A 17,178-nucleotide genomic window follows, 5' to 3' on the forward strand; every position below is an offset into this window, starting at 1 on the left:
TTTTGTTAAGGAGTTATATCAACTCTGTGGTCATTTTTGAGGCTGTAGTTAGTGGTGCTGTTATACTTGGCTGCATTACATTAAGAGTAGGGTGGCACCTAGCGATTATTGAAAACTGATTATTAACCAGTTTTCTGGTTAATCATTCAGTCTATAAAATGTCAGAAACTAGAGGAAAATCCCCGTCACAATCACCCAGAGCACAAGATGGCATCTTCAGCTGAAGGAAGGTGTTTAGTAAACACTGATATAAAACAGAGAAAATCAGGAATTTCTCACATTTGAGAAGCTGGAATTAGATAATGTTTGGCACAGTCAGATGTAAAACTACCATGGACTGCAAAGAATCAAGGTTGACCACAGAGTGGAATGAATGTGTCTGAGCCAGAAACTGAAGATGATACTGGAGTGGATCCTGGTGGTCCTCAAATGGCACAGTAATGTAAACTTCTCTCGGTGGGAAATTCTGGCTCCCAATCCTCCCCCAGGCTCCTGTGGAATCTGGTTTGACTGCTCTGCACAGCCACAGTTTTGGATATTTGAGAAGACATGACATCAGACGAAATGTTTCTGCTCCGCTAATCTGCCAGGCGTGAAAGTACGATTAAAAAAACCAAATTACACCATGTAACAAACCTGAAACATCTCGTGTGTCCAGCTGGACATGGATGACTTGTGTAATTCAGAAAGATATATATAGTCCTCTTTTTAGAGCTCCCTCCATTTCTCTATCAGGGTAATTGAGCGGAGCCATTAGGGAGCAGAATCTGATCTGATCAGCTGAGCTGAAAGGAAGGAGGAGTGAAACTGAGTTTTGCTTAAAACGAGCGTTGGTGCACGTAGTCAACATCTGTTCAAAGTAAAAATGTTACTCTGAACAGATGAATCTGAGAATGAACACTCACCTTGTTAGGAAAGATGCAGGCTGGGACACAGAAGGTCTAGTTTTTCATGCTGGGAAAAAAAAAAAAATCACGTCATGCACTTGGGCACTAATGGCTCTAATCACTGGCTAAGAGCAACTCATTAGTTAGTCATTATTATACTCGAAACTCGCCCAGTAACCTAATGGTATTATTGCATTTAGAGGGACAGGTAGGGCCCTGTACAGGCCCAGGGCCTTGGCGGTGCAGTCGCATACCCTGCAACTAAAACAGCTGCACCCTTGGGTAAGTTTTGAGTGTGACACAATAGTTAAATCAACCAAAACTATTGTTCAGCAAACATGGGCTTGTCAAGAAACCCAACCGACCGGTCTGTCACACAAAAAAAGAAGCGCCAAACTGCAGTCATTACTCTTTAGGAAGTTTAATCTCGCTTGGGACTCCAGGCTCTTCCAACCTGAGAAGCTTGAGAGATGAGAAATTAGGTTGTCTTGTTGCTACAACGATGGTAGTCGAGGTCTGGTGGGTGTGACCGAGAAGAGATGATTCATTGAGTGCTTTTAAGCAACCGGTTTTTGTCACGACGCGCCTCAAAAGGACCTAACAACAGAAAACAAGAGCGTATCATAATAATTAATGTTGGTGTGGACCACCAGTCTTTCACGTCTCAGCAAACAAAGAGGTCTGACAGACAGGTGTTTGTTTAGAGTGAATGTGCTTTCTGTGTGAAGAGTACACACAGCAGGCAGCTCAGCTCAGCTCAGCTCGGCCTTAGATAACAGGTTACGCAACATCTGTGACTCGACTCTGTTGATACATGCAGATAACAGGAGGTGAGGGCTGGCTCCTTTCACATGTGGGTGAATTGTGGACGGTGCAGAATGGCAGGTGGAGATCCTGGGAACTCAGGTTCCGTTTTTCAGGGTTTGGTCGAGGCGCTTTAGTTCCATAGAAGGGAAAATCTTAATGACGTAGCATAAAATGATATTTCTGACGATAGTGTGCTTCCGGCTTAGTGGCTTTTTAGTGTCTGGGAGACCTTTCCTGTTTCGTCATGATAATGACCCTTGTGCACAAAGCCAGATCCAAAAAGAAAAGGTTTTCCCAGTTTGCTGTCGTGACTTCAACCCACTCCAACACTTTTGGGATGAACTGGAACGCGGTACATGAGCCCAGGATCGCCATCGAGCCCCACTTACACGCCTGTGGCTGAAATAGAGCAAATCCCTGCAGCCGGGGCCCAAAATCACGTAGAAAGCCTGAAACCGGAAGAGTGGGGGCGGGTACAAGCGGGAGATTAATGCTCAGGTGTCCACGTACATTCGTCACTTCCCTAACCCGGTGACTGTCAACAACATGGCGGTGCTCACCGCAAAGCCGTTATGTGACCTCGTGCTCCCCTTCTAGTGCACGCTGTCCTCACAAGCCAGACGATTGTTCTGTCCTGCAGACATGAGAATCTGCACCTACAGCTACATTTAATGATAATTTACATACAGTTTACAAGGATCAAAAAATGAGAGGAGAGCACAGAGTACAACCTCGTCTGATTCAGTAACATTTGATTAACAGACAGTGGCTAAAGATCCGTCTCTGCCTTTTTCTTTCAAGGAGGAGGAGGTGGAGGAAGAGGAGGAGGTGGTGGAGGTGGAAGAGGTGGAGACTGTCAGCATCATAAAGAGCAAACCGCTGCCGTTGGTACAGAGGGTCTCCAAGAGGGAGGTGGTGGCCGAGCTGAGGGAGGTGCCCGAACCGACGAAGATGGACACGCGTTACTTTGGCGAGCTGCTGGCCGATGTCTACAGGAAGAACTGCGACATCCACTCCTGCATCTCCGAGCACGTGTCCAAGATCCGCGGACAGTAAGTGTTGACGTTCTTTTCTTTTTTTAAATGTATATAACGTCCAATTTACAAAAAAAAATTTTTTTTTTTTTTAGACCTGAGACCATTCTTCTGATTTTGGGTCATATATACTGTAGTTAAAACAGTTTTAACTGTACTTTTCTGGTGTTTAATTGCTGCGTCGCAGCCATGTGACAAACTTTGGACTTGACTGTAGACTTGACTTGCTGAGATGATACCGGTTTGATCTTTGTCGTCCTCAGAATGACCATGTTTGTGACTACTGTTTTAAATCTGCAAAATACAGTACTGTCCCATTCTGAGAAATTAGCGTATAATAACCACGTTGCAAAGTCAAATATTTATCAAATCTGAAAATATCTCTGACCACACGAAGGACACACCTGCATTGGATAATGGCATTAAAATGACGAGCAATGAAAAAAAAAAGATAAACAGTGTAGTATAAACAAATTTACTTCAAATAAAATCGTGTACTGCCAGTTATTACATCAGGACATTAAAATAGTAATTATGTTACTAATATCTATCAAATATAGCCTCATGCAATCCATGTAATATGTATTTTCTGTGCATATACAGTAGATGAATGATTTGACTCAAACATCAGGCAGCTCGGCAACACTGCAGCAAATCTTTCTCATCGGAGGAAACAGACCACAGGCACATCTCATAAAACCGAGTCTGGATTTACCATCCCCGCAGTTAGGCTGGTAGATTCCAGCCGTGGGATATCGTCGCGGAGAGCGATGCTCGGCTTGGCGCTTTGTGTTAGTATCCGGAGCAGCACGCTCGAACAGGTCTGAGGCGGGTTTTGGCTGGTTTCCTGCAGTTTTCCAGTCACCGGTGTTCCTCACCTCAGACTTCTCCGGAAGACTGGGGCAGGTGCCATCATGCAGATCCACCGCTGAATCACATGCGCGTGTGACAGAGATTAACCGTATAATCTTTATCATCCTCCGATTTTCCACCTCTCTTTCAGCCACCATAGTCACCTGAGGCCCTGAATCACTCAGCAAAGCCACACACACACACACACACCTGCGCTAGTGTACTTGTGTGGCTGCATCAGTGAGTCGCACTGTTGCGCTGGTTGACATGTTCCTTCATCGCCATGAGAACACACACACACACACACACACACACACACACACAGTTCTGCTGCCGTAAAAATACTCACTAGAGCACCAACCCAAATGTGTCTTAATCCGCGGCGACAAATGCACAATTTTTTTTCTTGTTTGACCAACGTTTGCTAAAACTGCAGTGGCCAGATGTTTTAGGACATTAGTTGAAAATAAACTATGTATTTATGAGCTGTTTTTTTCAAAGATTGAGATTAAGACCCAGATGGATTGGGATTTGAGTGCCAGGGACAGGGGAGGGAAGGCAGAAAGACAGACTTTCGGATTTGATGATAATAAGAAAAAACATGTTAAAAAAAAAAAGTATCTCGCCATTTATTACGGTAAAGACAACATCACATAAAATTCTATGAACTGTGGTCTACTGTTCTTTATTATATCAGACCATGTTCCTCACGTAAAACGAACTTCGGTATCTTAGATTCAGTATAATCGGAGCTATTCATTTAGATACATACATACATAATTTGGTAAAACGACATTATCATATCAGTATGATACTATTCCACTGAATGTTGATAAATGATAATATTAAATTAACGTCCAGCACAAATTACAATCCATGAATTCCTTAAAAGGTTAACCAGACTTTAAATACAGCCGCCGCACCCTGTACCTTATTCAAACAGTTTGACCTTAAAATAGATAATTACCTTGTGCAGGCCAAATTATTTATCCGTAGAGGGGAAGTCAATCCCCTTAATGTGACTGTGTGAACTGTTTTTTTTCCCGTCCTGACAATATAATAAATACATAAAACACACACACACACACACCACTTTGTCTCAGTGTCTGGTTGAAACCCTGTTGACTCGAGACTCGTGAGTCACTGTGAAAAGCAAATCATAGTCAAGTAAACTCTGCAGACTCAAACACACACTGTCAGTGTCTTTTCTTACCTCCTTTCTGCCACCCACCCACACACACACACCCCCGGTCTCTCCAGTCATCTTCCTAGCCTCATTGTTTGTCTTTCCTTTGTGTGTGTTACAGGAAACACCAGCTGGATCCCAGCAATGACTACAAGGCGAGAGACAAACCTGCATCACACACACATCTGATAAAAGCATCGGAGCAGCAGGACTCGGCAAACTCAGTTTAGAGCCTGAAAATAAGACGGATTTAGAGAGAAAAAAAGAAGAAAAGAAAAGATGACGAATGCATGGAAACCAAAATCTCTGAATGTTTTCTGGCCTTTGTTTAGTCGTTTGATTAACTGTTGCACACTAAACCTATTGATGCCGCCAGTACTTTTCTTTGAGTGTGTTTGCTCCTGTATTTCTGTCGTTTTTCACAACAGCACAATTAAAAGTAAAGAACATAAATCTGCGGAGATTTGTCTCAAAACGAAAGGGTTTTCCTTTATTCACCGCCATTTGTATGGGTGCGTGTCCGCAGGTGGAGAGAGAGGAGGTGGAGACTTTGATTCCCAAAGGAGCCACTGAACTGACCAAACAACAGATCCGCTACCTGCTGCAGGTGAGTGAGAGATTCCTACAAAATGTCAACTAAATTCTGTACGACTCTTCAACACACCTCCCCCATTAGACCAGTGTCTGAGACGCTGTGCCGACACACATTTATTGTTCCAGCCTTCTCTAATGTCGTGGATGCTGCACTCTGTACATTCGTAACCATTTGGCGTCATTCTCTCAGTTGCGTTCATGTCGGGTTGTAGTTACATTAAAGTCTCTCTGAATAAGGTCAGAAGTTTTTTAGCATTTTTAGGTTTTAACCGAGAACGTTTTCAGTGATTTCTGATATTGTGCAAACTTTTTCTTTTTTCTTCACCTCCTTCACTGTCAGAATAACTAGCAAACCATCACGAGAGTTTTTGCCCTTTTCACTGTTTTTAAAATCTTAAAACCCTTTAATCTTTCTTTCGTTTTTTAAATTTTTTATTTTTTGCTCTGCTTCCAATCAGTTGTTTTTTTTTCAATCTATTATTCAGTTGCTTTGTCTTAAACTTCTGTGCTGTTTCTTGTCTCTTTTAATAATACACTATAATGTAGGTGTAAGCACTTACAAGTGTTTGTTCACCTATGAGCACCTGGAACTGGTTTATTAACAGTCACGACTGATTGATAAAAGCTTTATCTTTATTGAACGATCACTGTCATTTCTCAAGAGATGTGGCTTCTTGCTGCAGCCCACGGCAGGACACGGTAGATGCTCCTCCGGTGTAAATTCTTCTTCCTGTGTTTGTGTTTCTGTGTCAGACGCGTCTCACTGCTGATAAGAGCATGCGTCTGCTGCTGTCCACCTTCAGCAGTCTGAGAGAGGAGCTCCTCCACATGTCTGAGGACCTGCGGGTAAGAGTTGCTCCGTCTCCGCGTGAAGAGATGCCGAAAGAGTAAAGTTCGGTCCTTCGCTTTTTGTCGCCACAAACACGGTACCCTCCAACTGAAATATCGGAACGACAGGGAAATAGGATCGTTGCAGTTCGGTGTCCAGCTGTGTGCGGGCCAAACATTGACTCTTTTAACGGTGACTGTAGCTTTATTATTGGATTTTTGTCACTCCAGTTATCAGCATTTTACCGATGTTTCTAGTTGAGGTGGTACTAACTTTAAGTATACACTGATCTGCAATGTAGCTAATAATTGAAGCAAATAAATGTAGGAGTAAAAAGTAAAATATTTCTGTCAAATCTGAAATAATATTCCATATTCATGTCTTACATCAAATGGACTTAAAATGGAAATACCCCAGTAAACTGTCTCACAATTGCACTTCACCACAGTACTCGACTACTGTAATGAATTAAACTCGTGACTGTCTACCGTATATTTAGGTATTAAACTTTTTGATGGTTGGTATCCGTGTACGAATTGTGGTATCAAGGCGCTATTAGTTCCTTGTGGTAGTGGCAATCTGAGAAATTTTGCGTGGTAGGGACTTTTATTGGCCTTTTTTTTTTGACTCCCCGCTTCCGAAGGATCGAGTTGTTCGTGTGCGTTTCCTGCTCAAATACCAAAGAACCATTTCGAGTTCTTGAAAAGTCAGAACGTGGCTCACAGCTGGCGGTTTTAACCGAGGGGGGGAATCTGAAACATCCTTTTTTTTTTTTGTTAAACGTAGAGAGGGGCCATTTACGGATGCGAAATGTCTTGAAGGCAACAGAGTTCAATAGCGAAGTGGAGCAAACCATGCGTCAGTGCATCAGGATGCTCAGTTTACATAAATAAAACGTGTGCATGCAGATCCAGATTTTTACAGCAGTTTGTGTCAGGTGGGAACAGTATGTCGCTTAAATTACACCAGACATGAACAGGCTTCAGGCCGGCTAAGAACATATTATTAAAACCAGTGGTAATGCAGTGTTAGCAGCTCAAACAGACACAGTGGAACAAATGGATTCACGTGTTGTTATTGTTGTTTTTCGTTTTCTTCCGATCAAACAACAACACGAGGCTAAAACAAGCAGATGAACGATGTAAACACCAGAACAAACCCAGCCCCCACATGACCAGGGCAAAAACGCATTCACAACCAACCCGATATTATACAAAACGTACGATACAGCGCAACAGTGGAGTGAAGGTGAAATCGATAGGAAATATCCGATTGATTAAAAAACAAAAAAACAGCAGCTTCTGACTGTTGGAGATGTGACTGATTCCCTCTGCCTGTCGCAGCGTCTGGAGAGTGAGAAGGAGTCTTTGGAGAGAGACCTGAGTTTCAAAGCAGACCAGGCCCGGCAGTATGACTGCCTCCTGGAGGCCGTCCGGGAAAACAACAGACAGCTCCAGGTACAGTACACCCCTGTCTACATAATGTACGTGTGCAATGTCAAGCAGACAGAAAGACGAGGACATTCTGTCTTATTTTCGTGGTCTCGTCGCCCATCATTCCTATCAGTTATGATACCACGGTGCTCATCAGGAACATCGCCACAGCGAGGGCAGTCAGACAGGCTGTAAACAGTTTATCCAGAGTACTTTAACCTTCTAATTGGACGGAGGTCACGCGAAATGTTGGTGATAATCCCCCAGTGCTGAGGGAAACTACGTGCACAACCACAGTAAGTATGTTAGGCCAAAGCCGAAGCAGGAAGTCGGTCTGTAAACTATACGGGATGTTTGGGTAATAACCTTTCATGTATTTAAATTTGGCTTAAAGTAGTACAGTGTTCATGTACGACAGGAAAGATGGCCAAAACCATGGAAATACGGAGAGACAGGTACTTCAAAATCAGAACTTGACTTTGTAGGATTAAAAAAGAAAAATATAAAAATGTATGTATCTTTAAAATATTCATAGAAAGATTTAAAGTCTGAGTATTCAGACTAACGTTTAGTCTCCCCTCAGTGATATAAATGGGAGGTAGAAAATATCAGAAACACCCCTCAGTGTAACCAAATTGCTCTGAAGCGGCAGTTTCTGAAGATGCTAACCTTCATGTAGGATTTATTAGACTGCATTAGTAGCCCACTGTGTGTGGTGTGTCGTCCGTCTCCAGCTGTCTCTGAAGGAAACCAGCGCCGCCCAGCGTTCCCTGGAGAGCCAGCTGATGAGCAGCCGAAACACCGACTCGAGCCGCGAGTTCAAGATCAGAGAGCTGGAGGGAACGATGAGAGCGCTGGAGAAGGAGAACGAGATGCTGCGACACAAGGTAGAGCACCCCCCCCCCTTTGACTTCAGATATTTGCGGCCGTCTAACTGGTGCTCCGCAAAAGGATTAAGCTTTCCTGTTTCCACGTTCCTAAGTCAAGGATCAGAAAAGAAAAAAAACCCTGTTCAGTCATGTACAGACTCCGACACACGTCCCACATAGGTGGAGGTGTGTGAGGAGCTTGGCCCTGCCCACGCTCTGAAAATATAGAAGCCACGTTGGGCGAGCACGTGCGGGAGGGAACGCCGCTTCTCACGACATCCAAGGCATACGGAGGAAGCACTAGAAGCACGTGCGCCGTTGTTAAAGGTTTTAACCAAACCATTCGAGAAATTCCTTTAAAAAAACGAGCTGCTTTAGTCGGATTCGGCTCAGATTTTCCCTGTTAAGAGAAAAAAAGTTCCGTGTGAACGCAGCTAACGTGACAGTAGATGATGCTGTCCATTGTTTATGTGGCAATCGGCCTTTGGAGGCAAAGCCAAATAAAGTAACATACGCTAAAGGTTCCGCTTGAGACCCTTAAATCTTGGTCCAAATAAACGAGATATAAAAAAAAAAAAGATAAATGGCGAGGCAAGTGGTGATGATTTCCTTTCTTCTGTCCTCTGTCTTCCATCTGCAGCTGGCGGGCCAAGGCAGCAGCTCCACCCTGCACATCAAGACGGAGGAGCTGTCGCGTCAGTACAACGAGCAGCTCAGCGCCATCAGACAGGAAAAAGACCACGAGATACAGCGGCTGAGGGTGAGGATGAAAACGAGGCGCAGACAGTCACGTCCTGCGACAGCAATGACGTTCCCGTCAGCCGCAGCTGAACCTTATCTTCAGGACTCATTAGCAGCATTATGATTATTATGAGGCCATATAGGGAACCTACAAAGACAAAGGACCGAAACTGCTGCTTAAAATGCCCTCAGGGATGTGACGTTATGTCGCGCAGATGAAAGCCAAAGCAGAATGTTTTCATTCACCTGCTGTGTTAAACCCTCCTCGTCCCTCTCCGTTCTGCCTCCAGTCCCAGATGACACTGATCCAGACGGAGGTCAGCAGCGAGAAGTCGTCCTCGGAGAAGAGCCTCCAGCTGAAGATCTCCGAGCTCCTTGCCATGTTGGAGCAGCGGCAGACCACCATCACCCGACAGGAGGAGGTCTGCAGCACACACACAGCACTGCACTGTCTCTCCTGCTATTTCAGTCACCCGTTTCCCAGGTGCTCAGGGAGGGAATCGGGTTTCCCACGATGATGAATTTGAAAATTTGATGACCAAAACCAAGGGAGCAGTAAGGAACCAAACCAGTGTCTTGGCATGTTTCTGCTCCTTAAATACAAATCACTTTTGTTTTAAAAACAACATTTTTCCTCCAGTTCTAGACAGGCTCCGGTTTCCATTCATTTCTACATGGTATGAAAGTCAAATAAGACGCTCACATGAAATGTTCTTATGTTGTGTAATTCACCAAAGTGGACATGAAGTCGGCATTTTTATTTTCCTTAAGTTTGGCAGAAGCTTTTGTCTAAAGCAACGGTTTTATTTTTTTGTAGACTCATACACTGGGAGCGATTCAAGGACACTTGGCCGGGGGGAGATCAGGGATGTGACCTTGCGCTTAATGCTCTACCAACTGTTGTCAAACAGTCAGTTCCACTGTTATTGCATGATGATGCAGCTTAAGTGCAAACCGGTTCGAAAAGTCTGAGCTGGAATAGTAGCGTAACTTGGAGGAAAATGGATGCAGACTCGATGCCCACGGCGATGGGTTGCAGTACTCAAGTACACTTCGAGAGTCTGCTAATAGATTTTAATGTTGTGTGGAAATGGAAGGAAACCAGCGGACGTGTGGAACTGTGGAAAGAGAGAACATTTAAAAACACAGCAGCAGGTTTGCATTACGGGCTAATACATGCAAAAACCTCTGGGATGGTCCTTTAATTCCTGTTTATTACAACTTGGGTCGTATTTTCATTTCATTGTTGAGCATCGCTTCTATCGGTTATGACAACATTGTATTCACGAAGTCAGTTCCTGAGGTTTCGGAACATGGCGACATTAGTGAGAAGTAAGTCCAACAGGACACGGATCGTGAGCAGTCGGGGCATCAGTCAGTCACATTTCGGACTCGAGGTTTCTTTAATAAAGTGTCATTTGTTGGTAAAGCTGGAGGAGAGCTCACCTGAAATGCTGCTAAATGAATTTCTGTGCTGTAAACGGTGATGGTTTCGCCTCCTAATCCGTGAGACTGACCGAGGGATCGGTTTTTCCGACAGGCTTCTCTCTACTGACCTCGCTGCGTTTTCGGTTAGAAGTCGATATGGATGAAATAACCGGCAAAAGTGAGAAAATTAAGACCGACATTTATTCTTTAGGCTGTCACTTAACAATCGCAGTTACTAACCTCTGAACAAACGGAAGGAATGTGCCCTTGTTTTCAGTCATTCAACCAGAAATGGCGTGACTTAGCTGGAAGGAAGCGTGTACTATAAATCATGAAAAGCGAGTCACCTGGTGGCTGATCCAGAAATACCGACCTTTTTACACAGAAAACGCATGAACAAACCTTCCAGGGCCTTGTGAGCTGATTTGATGAGTTCTCACCTTTCAGGTCAAGCTGCATTTTTTTTTTTTCCTAAAACAGATTGTCAGTTAATTTAACCTCAGGAATGTTTAGTTGTCACCTCAGGGTGCTGGTATCACATACTTGTGTTACAGTTTCGCACACGAAACTGGACCGGCAGCAAGTTTTGGATGAAGTTGATTTGTATTTAAAGTGAGTTTGAGAATAAAAGAGAAGCAGACTGGAAAGATGTCAACTCTGCTGACCTTTGACCTCCTGTGCCCCCCCCCCAGGAGATCAGGAAGCTGATGCAGGAGAGGAACGACAGCTCCAAGAACGTGACCAAAACCATCATCACCAAGAGGTACAACACCACCGCAAACTGCCAGAGATTACGCACACACACACATGACCAGGTTACATTTTTTACACTGTACTAGAGAGCCGAAACGATTAGCCGTGTGTGTGTGTGTGTGTGTATGCGTAGGTACAGGAACCAGTACCCCATCCTCGGTCTGCTCAGTGATGACTACCAGGCCACCTCGCCCATCAAAGAGGCCAAGACCATTGTCATCGAGAGAAGTGGAGAGATGATCAAACAGGTAAAAACAGGAAGCGAGGAGAGGTAGCGGTTAGTTTCAAGTAGAGACGCTCAAACAGGAAATAGCAACACTGAGTAATATTAGCTGCCCACTATTGCTCAACGTACTCCTTAATGCCGTTTGCTGCGATGACACAGCAGAGATTCAGCTGCTGCTTGAGCGAAGCCTGGGTTTTTTACGAGTTCATCTAAGAGCCCCTGTGCTAAATTCTGCCCCCCCGCTGCCTGGTGAAACGGGACGACCTTCACCAAGTGGCACCACATTCGACATAACGAAGGGCGGGACCCTGAGGTCAGGGCTCAGACCGGTGGTGAGGGTTTGTCACGCTACGGACATTATAAAACTCTTTAAAAAAAAAAAAAGTGCTTTTACTTTCAAAAATTAATTAAACTTAATTTCCAACACAAAACTTAGAGAAGAAAGAGGAATACCAGAATGTGATGAGGTTATATTTAGAACGGGACTGGGTCCGTGTTTCCATCAAGGGGGTGGCTGGTCTTTTGAAGGTGTAAATTACTTTGTCTGGATAAACAGAATCTAATGAAACTCAGTGGTTTCAAAGTTTAAAGGAAGCGACTAAAACCGTCGTTCGACCCCCCTTTATTCAAAAGGTCTAAAACCAAAGAACAAGATGGATGCACCAAAACCAGCATCTTACCAGCACCGAGCAATTCTAGATGATTGTGACATTAGAAAAAGAAACTGCTCTTTTGTTTTGCCTCATTGTTTGACTTGATCCTGGCATAACATTGACCTACTGAACAGATTCCGTGCCGACTAAAACCCAAATATCCTGGTACTGGTTTCGGGTGCTTCCTCAGTTTTACCATCTGACGGCTTTGATTGGGACCGAGCGGCTCTTTGTTTACTTCTAAGTCGGGGACGGATTTGTAATCACACGAACTGGCGCCACCTTATGATAAAAAGGTGCAACTGCTGGAGGTTGTTGGGTGGAAGCTGGAGATTCAATACTTTTAATTCAGTATTTTTGTGTCGGACGATTCATAAGCAGCTGTATAAGATTTGGTATAATGCACAGTTGCTCTCTGTTGCAACGTACAGCCTGGACAGATTTATGGAAGGATTGTTGATATTTGTGTTGCATTTAAAGTGAGAAATTGAAGTTTTATAAGGGAAGAACCACTTGAATCGACTCACAACTCAACTTCGTCGGACTTTTATCTGAACTTTAGTTTCTATACATGTCCTAAAATACATTAAGTTTAAACATTACAGTGGGTACTTTGAAGATTTGATACTAAAAGTGAACGGTTCAGTCTAAAGTAAATAATAAAACTGCATTGCAGCCCCAGTGTCTTCCTTGTATCCTAACCTTGTGTGCTCTGAGATCAGCCAAGGAAAACAAAAAAAAAACAAAAACAAAAAACGCTGACTGACAAGTTTCTTTCTGAATTTTTCCCAACTCAGCCACTTGCAGTGTCTGAGGTGGGAAAGCAGGAAATTATGAGTTGGAATTTTCCCATTTCCCACATGACTAAATGCAGCATAACGCCTGCGCATTGTCCCACATTGCTTGAGTTGCAGTTTTTGCCATTTGTTGGCAGGTTATCAACCCCACGACGTACATTAATCGTTATCATAAAGTTGTTGTTTTTTCCTGAACTCAGCTGGTACCTCTTTTTGTAGTAACGGTCTTCGTGCCTGTCACTTAAGAAAATATTTTAGCTTAGTAGTGTGAGTGTAAGGAAGCGCTGACAGGGCGTTGGACAAATGGTCAAAGCCCCTGTGAAAGCTTGGTTTTAAACTTTAAGCCTTTCCATTTAAGACGAAATATTCATGACTAAATAAGCAACAATAGACGTCAAAGCTCATAAAAATAAACTCCTAACGAAATCAAACTAATCCGCTCCGCCAGGCAGGAGTGTGTGGGCGGGGCATGACCAGCTTTGACTGACAGAGTTTGGCAAACATGAGCAAACGTCAGTCATCACATTTTAAGGGCCTTTTAAACAAGTGTCTTGATTGATACTACCACTAGGGGTCAGCAAAGTCAGACATTTACAGATAACTTAGGCCCACCTGTGTGTGTGTGTGTGTGTGTGTGTGTGTGTGTGTGTGTGTGTGTCTCATCTAAACCGCATAATCCGAGGGTAAAATGAAAATGACCACAACCAGACCAACTAATCATCCATTGCATTTTAAAGCAAACTAAATCATTTGTACAAAAACATAACAACTGTACCTGTGTTTTGTTTATTTCAAAACAGGAAATCATTACAACCCCTTAAAGACACACTGCTTCTCTCCGACAGGAATGATTGAACGACAAGACGACGAAGATGTCCCCCCCCCCCCTGCATGTTCCTCATCTTCAGGGCTCCCAGAGCTGGTGGTGGTTGAAATCCCCCCCCCCCCGATTGAGATCTTTGGTTTGACCAAATTGGGCTTGTTTGGGATTTTTTTTTTTTTTTTTTAAATTAAAAAAGGGAATAAACAAACTAATAATCAAAGACCAAATCTTTTCAGACTATACTACAGCCAGTTGGTTGTGCAATGGATTAAGGTGGCAGCAATGTAGCAGTCACGACAACTGGGAACTGGGCAGAGATTTGAGCTGAACAGGAAACAGCTGCTGGACGAGGTTAAAGTTTACGGTCGACAAATGTCTGAGATCACAATTAACCAAGTAAAACTTCGCCTGTGTCCCAAACCGGCTTTTGATTGGCTACGAGAATCAAAGTGTAATAAAGTCTGTGCTACTCTAACACGCTCGCTGCTAAATTTAATATTTAATCTCTCACTCGATCTGACTCTAAATACTAACACATGGCAAACAGCATTTCTATGACGAATAGAATAGAACATATTGACTGTTTCGACAGCGCTCTGCAGTAGGGTTGGGAATTGGGACGTATATTGCGCATGATGGAATCACTAAACAGCTGTTTCTGTGATATATTGCAAGACGGTCATCTGTGATACGGTACAGTGTATTTACCTGAGGAGGAAAACGTTCGGAGGAAGACAGAACCCGTGTCGAAAATCGAGATGTTCCCTGCACTCGCCGCTTCAGTTTCACTCGCGTTCACGGGAAACTGAGATTAAAGTGAGGCACAACACCGAACTGTCAGAGGGCAGAACGGTCAAGAGAAAGTCGCAGCTGTCTCGGTATCACGGAGATTGTGTCGCGATACATCGCTGTATTACGAGTTTGTCCCATCCCTACTCAGCTGGTGAGCTAATAAGGGACGAGTAAGGCGGCATTTGGCTCCACACGGATGTTGTCTTCCCCGCTTCCAATGTGCTCGGATGACAAATGGCTGCCAAGCAAAGTGCTACACGCTAATTCCAAGCGGGTGGCCGTTGAAAAAAAATGACGCACAGTCAAACCGGTCGATCTGAGCGTGGTGTGGATGGACGCTATGCTGCCACTGTAACTCTAATCGGAAAAAGGAAATGGAGGAGCTCTGGACAGGTGGGAAGATAGTTAGATAAATGTGGGTGGCGGTAAAGCAGCTCCAGAAATATCCGGGAAAACAAAAACATAAGTATTAAATCTTAAAAAAAAAAAAGTTTAATATGCAGAGATATTCCGATTATAATTTATTTAATACCAGTGTCAATTCAATGACTGAGTTTTGGCACTAACGCCGAAACTATAGGTTTTCTCAGTATCTTACTTTGAGCAATAAGAAGATGCTTTTCTACAAAAGAAGCCAAAGTTGTCAAATGTTAAAAACACAAACAGCTGTGCAAGAACCTCACTGTCTAAAAATTTATTATTCAAAACACAGTCAATATCCGAGTAGAGAACAAGTCAACCGGGCTACGAGTTTGAGAAAGCTCCTTGATAGTTGTTGATACGTGCTGCTACAGACACACGTTCAATACCCAGACGTGCAAACGGAAGTCGAAGTTTAAAATGTTGAATTGAAGTTGGCGTATCACGTCAGTCCCTGTGCCACGTTGTGGACGAGTTCAGATCAAAACACAGAACAGGCCCCGAGCATTTCTTCCGTCCGTCACTTGCCGGGGCCGGTTCGGTTTCGCCCTCGGATTGCTTCTCGTGTTTCACGGCTCGTGGGGCTTCACTGAAAGGAAGGCAACGTGCCCATGTGCAACCAAATGCGGGCCGGTGTCACCAAAAGAGTGCCGTCTCAGCTTCCAGTTGTCACCAGTGCACACTGAGCCCAGACTGGCCCCATGTAGCACGTAGCAGGAGATCCTCCTCAAAGCCACCACAGCCACGCTAGCCCCGGGGACGAGGAAGTGGATTGTGTTGCTATGATTGCTACTCTGCATGTAAATATTTATATATATATATATATTTTATTATTTTTAAGATGGGCATGCTCAGTGAATGTTTTCTCCAGTACGACTGTAGAGCAGCCCTCCTGCATTATGGTTTAAAGGGACATTTGAAAAATGTTCTGGTCGGGTTGTTTGCTTTTCCTTTGTTTTGTGCTAAATCGTAGTTTATATCTGAACCTGTGTAATGGTTTCCGACAGCGATTTCCTTTGTGGTGTGTACGTCTTGATAATCTGTGAGGTGCACGGGGAATGACACGTTCAACGTGCGACTGCGACACGTCTGTATACGACAGTGGGATCCGGGTTGGGGGCCGGGCGGTGCCTCACACCAGTCGGAGTGACAAATGCGCGCACGCGCCGACTCCCGTGGGTGCGATGCATCGCCGCGGGCGGGCGGGCGGGGGGTTGGGGTTAGGAGGTGGTTGGCTGGACGGACGGAACTGGAGCATCATCTACTTGGGGTTTATGATGGTGGAAGAAAATGTCAAAGCGCAATATTATGTCAACTGTACAGCGAGTCTTTGTCCTCCTGAGGTTTTCCTGTTTCTCCCTGCTGAGGGCTGTGTGTCCATCGGGCGCTCATCTTTGATTCGCAGCTCGACTGCAGGTCAGGGCGCAGAGTTCACAGAAACGGCTCCACTTTACACTGAGGCTATGTATTTATTGTTGCTCCCTGGAGCTTAAAATTGAAAAATTAATTTAAAAAAAAAAATCTTGAACTTGTTGAACGAGGAGGCCGCTACATTGCAGGCGGTTATGTCCTCCCTCGCCTGTTGCCATGAAAATGAGCATTTATTTGTGGTTTGTCGCCCGAACCTATTTCATCCACATTATACACATAATGAAGTAGTAAAGATGTCGTAATAGCTACATACGTACGGGACATTTATTACCGGCAGCCGCTATAACAGTGGAGTTACGGTGAAGCCACAGACTCGCACTCAGCGTTTCCTTTTGCTCTTCTCTTCGTCCCTCGGTCGTCTCTCTCTCTCTGAACAGATCAACTTCAGGCTGACGAATGCAGAGCTTTCAACTATGTGCTTCACTAGGCAAACCCGTTATTAGTAACACATTAACCTACATGTCATTCCCTCTTGTGCACCTAGACACGTTTCATTCCTACAAACAGAAGCTCCAAGTTGTCCAACTGTGAACCGTGAGCACGTAAAGCCTCGGAGCAGGGACGACCAGCGCAAAAATGGACACGATGACGCGCTGCTTCCGCTCCAAATTCAAATCTGTTGG

The 17,178-nt window shown here is 44.2% G+C and overlaps 1 protein-coding gene across 1 annotated transcript; it reads left to right on the top strand.

Annotated features, from left to right (window-relative positions):
* The first annotated feature begins 1,389 nt into the window (after window positions 1-1,389).
* Window positions 1,390-16,276, top strand: LOC120802839 (protein POF1B-like). The gene is made up of 12 exons (XM_040151010.1): window positions 1,390-1,406; window positions 2,504-2,746; window positions 4,888-4,921; window positions 5,293-5,373; window positions 6,114-6,206; window positions 7,533-7,646; window positions 8,357-8,509; window positions 9,132-9,251; window positions 9,523-9,654; window positions 11,353-11,423; window positions 11,547-11,661; window positions 13,890-16,276. The coding sequence occupies exons 1-12, from the start codon at window positions 1,390-1,392 to the stop codon at window positions 13,908-13,910; spliced, it is 1,194 nt and encodes a 397-aa protein (XP_040006944.1). The 3' UTR covers window positions 13,911-16,276.
* Window positions 16,277-17,178: the final 902 nt, after the last annotated feature.

The sequence above is a fragment of the Xiphias gladius genome, chromosome 17, assembly GCF_016859285.1.
Source record: "Xiphias gladius isolate SHS-SW01 ecotype Sanya breed wild chromosome 17, ASM1685928v1, whole genome shotgun sequence".
Lineage (NCBI taxonomy): Eukaryota > Metazoa > Chordata > Actinopteri > Istiophoriformes > Xiphiidae > Xiphias > Xiphias gladius.